This window comes from Aegilops tauschii, chromosome 7 (assembly GCF_002575655.3).
Source record: "Aegilops tauschii subsp. strangulata cultivar AL8/78 chromosome 7, Aet v6.0, whole genome shotgun sequence".
NCBI classification, from domain to species: Eukaryota; Viridiplantae; Streptophyta; class Magnoliopsida; order Poales; family Poaceae; genus Aegilops; species Aegilops tauschii.
Window position 1 is genome coordinate 447,364,331 of NC_053041.3, and position 6,202 is coordinate 447,370,532.

The 6,202-nt window shown below is 47.3% G+C and overlaps 1 protein-coding gene across 1 annotated transcript; it reads left to right on the forward strand.

Moving 5' to 3' along the window:
• Positions 1–600: 600 nt before the first annotated feature.
• On the forward strand, positions 601–3,276 carry LOC109740404 (peptide methionine sulfoxide reductase B1, chloroplastic). The gene is made up of 5 exons (XM_020299459.4): positions 601–976; positions 2,228–2,333; positions 2,477–2,542; positions 2,688–2,885; positions 2,995–3,276. The coding sequence occupies exons 1-5, from the start codon at positions 781–783 to the stop codon at positions 3,020–3,022; spliced, it is 594 nt and encodes a 197-aa protein (XP_020155048.1). The 5' UTR covers positions 601–780; the 3' UTR covers positions 3,023–3,276.
• Positions 3,277–6,202: the final 2,926 nt, after the last annotated feature.

A 6,202-nucleotide genomic window follows, 5' to 3' on the forward strand; every position in this document is an offset into this window, starting at 1 on the left:
ATGGTGAGGGGAGAGGAAGAGAGGCAAATCAAATGGTCGCACGGTGACCGGCCAAAATTTGGACCCGTCGACCGACGCCTAGCATCGTAAAAAAAATTGCACGCTCACGAACGAGATTAGTTGGAATCGACAATTAGTTTTGCTGGAACCAGCGAATGGGGGGTTTTTGTTGGGACCAACAGTGTTTTCTGTTGTGACTGACGGCGATTTTTGTTGGAATCGACATTTTCTTTTGATGTAGCCAGCAAATGGGGTGATGGGGTGCTGGGTGGCACACATGGCAAGCCACAATCGGCGACGTTGATATTGCAACCGTCTACAGGCAGTGCTTCAATAGTACGATATGTAGATGGGCGACTGTGAGCTGCAACTGACGGCGACAAGTCAGAGGCATCACAACGTTGGCGCTGCCAAGGATAATGGTAACGAACACGGTTGACCCAGCGCGAGAAAGTAGACGAACTGGAGAAATTCAATGATGGGGGAGAGGAAGAGGGGCAAATCAAATGGTCGCACGGTGACCGGCCAAAATTTGGACCGGTCGACCGACGCCTACCATCGAAAAAAAAATTTGCACGCTCACGGACGAGCACGCGGCGTGGCGAAACAACCATTCGTGCCTCTGCTTGCTACGGAGACGCTAGCGCGCGCGTGTGCCGATCGGCGCTCCTCCACGTCTCGGCAACGGCAGCCACGAAACGAAAACAGACGAAAACCGTTTTGGGCACCGCTTCCCAGCGTCCGTCCCGCAAAAAGAATACTAGTCGCTGGACCTCATCGATGGCCGTCCGGTGTCACGCTGCTGCTACCTTGGTCTCGTCCCGAGCGCACCTGTCCTCCTACCTCCCGCCCCTCCTCCCCTCCGCGCGACCCCGGCCCAGGACGACCCGCAGCGGCGGCGGCAGCTTCAGGCGGACCGCCGTTCGCGCCATGGGCGCCGCGCCGTCTTCGCCCTCGCCGTCCGGACAAGCCCCAGGTTGCACGCCGTCTACTCCCGTTTATTTCTATTATGTACTTCCTCCGTTTTTATTTACTTCACATATTAGCTTTGGTCAAAGTCAAATTTTGTAAACTTTGACAAGGTTTATAGACAAAAATATTAACATATACAATAACAAATCAACAACATTAGATTTATTATTGAATATACTTTCACATCATGTAGATTTATTATTGTAAATGTTCATATATTTTTCTATAAACCTGTTTGACTTCAGTCAAATCTAATATGCAGAGTAAATAAAAACGGAGGGTACATATATATCTATATATACTCTTACGGCTCATGCTTTTATACTTCAAAAAAAAAGGATTTCATGGCGGACTGATTTGGGTGCGTTAAAGAAATCGAAGTGGAGTTTGCTCTGCGTTTTTGGTGCAGTAGCTTCGCATCGCACCTGAATTAATCCCGTCAGATGATACGAGCTCAGGTCGTGATTGATTAGTTTATATTATGTCCCTATCTGAGTGAGCTTGGCCCAAGTAGACCTGTGTTAGGGCAATGATGCCGCTTCATAGACGACAACGGGAAATAAAAACATGGCAAAACAGGACATGATGCTCATAGTGACATGGTATGATGCCCTTCGCTTGCCGATGTTTAGGATTCAGGCGATGCACTGATGGCTCGAGGGGATTTATTGTGGACAAACTGTCACTCACCGAATTATCTGTCGAGAACCTTTGGTTCAAGAGCAAATACTCGTTCGCATGAAGCTAGCTCCATCAGAATCCACCATGAAGCCAGCTTGATGAGAATTTACCCATTTAAAGCTTCCAGGAACAAATTTTTTGGCTCTAGCTCGAAAAATTGATTAAACCCATACTGTTTGCTATACTTCAGTTTAAAGTTTTTCTACCGAACCAAAAACTTTGGAACCCACTACCGCACGACGCAGTGCTTGCACGACCCAATCAGGTATGCTCAACCATCCCGATCCTGAGCGCTAGCGCGCGGCAGCCGACAAATCAAACGGGTGAAGGTGTGCTGCTTGCTGCAGAACGTGCACGCGAGTACATTTACTGAATTTTTTTATTTGAAACCATGGTTGCCATAATTGATGTTTTGGATTCAGAAAATGCATTGATGGCTCATGGTGACTTTTGTAGACAGTCTCTCAGTCACTATTATTTGAATTTCATATGCCTGTCATATGACTTAGCTAAGTTCCAGTATGATATCTTCAAGTCATCAGTAACTTCCAAGTAACATCCTATATTTTCACAGGGAAAGCAGATAACGCGTCTCTGAGTGATGAGGAGTTGAAGAAGCGCCTCACAAAAGAACAGTATTACGTCACTCGGCAGAAGGGAACTGAGAGGGCATTCACAGGGTAAGTTGCCAAATTTTAACTATAACCTTCACTTATTTTCGCCAAATTCTAACTATAACCTTCACTTATTTTCTCCAATCTGAGTTTGCTATTTCTCGTGCTACCACAGCGTAACATTGTTCTTTTGTTTGTTGTATAACCAGGGAATACTGGAACACTAAAACCCCAGGCATCTACCATTGCATCTGCTGTGACACCCCTCTGTTTGAGTAAGCACTAAGCACTGTCGCCTGAACATCCAAAAGGGACAGCCGCGTCTTTCTTCATTAAAAGGCTGAAGATATTGCCTTTGCACTTGGAATGCTATCTTTTATTGTGCTCATTGTTCCGCCCTGATGCGTGTCTGTGTTTTAGGTCATCAACCAAGTTTGATAGTGGCACTGGATGGCCGTCCTATTACCAGCCGGTTAGCGACAATGTGAAAAGCAAGCTTGATATGTCAATCTTCTTCATGCCTCGGACCGAGTCCCTGTGCGCCGTCTGCGACGCTCACCTGGGGCATGTTTTCGACGACGGGCCACCGCCGACTGGGAAGAGATATTGCATCAACAGGTATGTATGTTTGAAACCTTCCTTCGACCATCTTCGCTACATTTTGCTCCTGTTGGCAAGCTGCATGGACGAGGTTTCTTTTCACTCATTCATCCTCTCTACCCTGCAGCGCGTCTCTGAAGTTTAAGCCCCAGTAGTCCCTGGAAGAAGAATCAAGATGCAAGCACCATCGCGTCCCATGTAAATTTTGGTTTGGGTATGAACTATTTCCAGTGTAGTAGCCTAATCCGCCCGGTCTGCGCATGTAAATTGATAATTTCCAGGTTTGTAATTTGTAAAGCCATTTGTCCGAAACATCTGCATGTTCCTCCATGGGCAGTATCGTTGGCCCTTCTGAGTGTCAGGAGTTCCTGTGACTGGGGCTTTAAACATCATGATATCAGAGAAGAAATTGGGCTGCATCTGAGGTACTCCCTCCGTTCGGAATTACTTGTCTCGAAAATGAATGTATCTAGAACTAAAATATATCTATTTCTACGACAAGTAATTCCGAACGGAGGGAGCAGTAGGATAGATGGAATTAATCAGCATACCTGACGTACGAATGAGTAGTATCTCACGTGGGGTTGAGTCGCGGGTACCAGGAGATGGGCGCTGATGAAAAACACAAGCCCGCAGCAGGAGTTGATGATGACATCCTGCATGTCATCGAGCTGGCGAGACATGCTCATAATGTAGCGTCAAAAGACGCAAACATAATGATTGGTGAACCATACATTCCGTCTCTCTACACCGCTAGGATGCAGACAACTACGGGAACTACTAACGAGCAAATGCATTCCGTCTCTACACCGTTATGCATAAAGAATGAGGCCTCGTAAAGAATCATACGAAAATGAGCAAATCCATAAGGCTGAAGTTATGACTAGGCAGGGGGGGGGGGGGGGGGGGGGGGGGGGGGGATAGCAGTGATGATCCACACCGAGCAGTTGTTAATCGATCCAATAAAGATGATGTAAGTGCACACGATCCGAATAGTCTCGCGAACAAAAAATCATGTTGATCCCAACAAAGATGATGCAAGTGCACATAATCCGAGTGCGGAACATGCTCACACCAAGTAAAAATCATGCAGACACCACACAAGCAGTCCAACCGCCAAGAGCCACCTAAGGAGCCAAGAACATCCGTTGACGTACATCCGACACAGGTCGCGAATCAAACTAGCGAGAGAAGACGGTGCCACCTAAATATCTCATTGGGGACTCTTCGACGATCTCACATTGGGGACTCAAAACTCTCTCAAGATATGTCTTTTGGATCGAAAGAAGTAGGGAGTGGAAAGCAGATAGGTGATTATCTCGGACTTAGCTTCATGATTGGTGTAGAAAGCCATTTAAAAGCAGCACAAGGAGGTGGTGTTCTCTCTCGGAAAATATGATGCGAGTGGAGTTTGCTTCGAGTGAAATGTTGGGGGTGAGACTACTTATAGGCTGAACCAAAAATATGACCGTTACACACACTTTAACATAGCTCAGAGGCACTGGAGTGATTAGTTCGGAATAACCGAACGGTACTAAAGGTGGCAACTTTCAAACATCTCAGATGGTCCTCACTCGGATAGCATTCGGCGGCTCCGAATGGATGTCACACTACTTGTTACCACTTCAAAAAAGTTGAGAGGGAAACTGAAGGGCAGTCGGTTGTTTTGGTGTATCCGAGTATAATAGTTGGCGGCTCGAAACAACTAGGGTTTGCCACGACTATATCTGAACGAACATCTCGACGTTTCCGACTTAAGATCTCGGGAGCTCCAAATATGGTGAAGAAATGAAAGTATTTTGAGGGTATTAGTGTTTGATCTCCAAGCACAAATAGAAAGAAACCCATCTTAACAACCTCATTCCCCTTTGATAGTATCTGACATGCCTATGTGCTCGATGTAATCTTGGATCACTACAATGAAAAAAAGAGTAGATTTTTGGCTTGGCCAACACTTGTCTTCAAAAAAAAATGTGGGCCATGTTTCATCTCCTTTGTTGCAACCAAAGGGATTTTTTTAGATAAACTAATTAAATTATTAGTCCCTCGAGATATGTTGACAATAATTATCAGTATCCATCAAGGGGATATAATGTACCCACATCCGGTCTGAGGGCACCCGAATCTAGGATTTTCCCTTAAGCAATAGGAGCTGAGAGGAGAGAAACATATCTCTAGAGCCTTGAACAAGTTAACGGCGCTTGTAGGCGTGGTCATTGATGGCTTTAACCTGACATCTCACCACCCAAGTTATCGACCGACTGGCCCACCAGAACTAGCGCTGATGACACCCTTCTTGCCACCAAAAAGGTTTGGGAACCAAGGAAGGAGGGGGCAAAGGGATCCTCTATGATGCCCCTAAAAGAGGGAGGTGACACCCACGAACGCTGTCATCATCGTGTCCGCCCACGAACCAGGGATTTCTCCCGGAACCCTATCCCCACTGCGAGTTGTCCCAAATCACCCCGATCCGAGGCCAGAAACAACCAAGACCTAGATCTAGAGGGACGGAGCAGTTGGGCCGGCGGTGGCCTATGGATCTAGCATTGGAGCTCCCCTCGCATTGCAGCCAACCAATACCGCCCCCTTGTCACCCATCTGCCGAACAGAATGGCCACATCTGCATGTGCCCCCGCTGCACTGTCGGCCATGGCCGAGGCCGCCGCTTTTGATCCTAGAGTCCAACACGAACACCATGAGCCACGAAGCGACGACATTCCCATCGCCACCTTCATCGACCAGTGCCAAGGGCTTTGCCGACCATAACCTCTCGCAGCGCCAAGGTGAAGGGAGGTAGGCGGCGGCGGCGGACTGTCGAATAGTCGGTCCCATTAATTTTAGATTTTAGGCGTTGTGAAGAATTATGCAAAACAGCTGGAAATTTTCGCAACTAATTTCACGTGGTTTCCATGATGATAAATTTGCTCGCCAAAATAGTACTAGTAGCCCGCTGGAGCTGCGTGGCCGCACTCTGCATTGCAGATTTGCAGGTGAGTGGCAGTAGACCGCGCTGCCATCCGTCCATCACGATGCCACGCTAAGACTTTTCGCGCACATTACAGACTCTGCCTTAAATGCAGGCTGCTCTTAATTTGGCCGAACCACCGTTGCACCAACCTTCATCTTCCTTCAGCACAGCCCAGGCAGCAAAGCACCAGACCAACAAGACAGCGTGCATCTTTAAAATGAAAAGGAAAAGGCAGACAGCGGACGGTTGAATACGCTATGCTTTAGGGTTTGATCAATTTGGACGACTGATTAAGCTGCCCGATACCGCATTTCAGCAAGGCCCCAACTCAAGCCTTCAAATTAATATTTGTGGCCGGAGGCAAAAG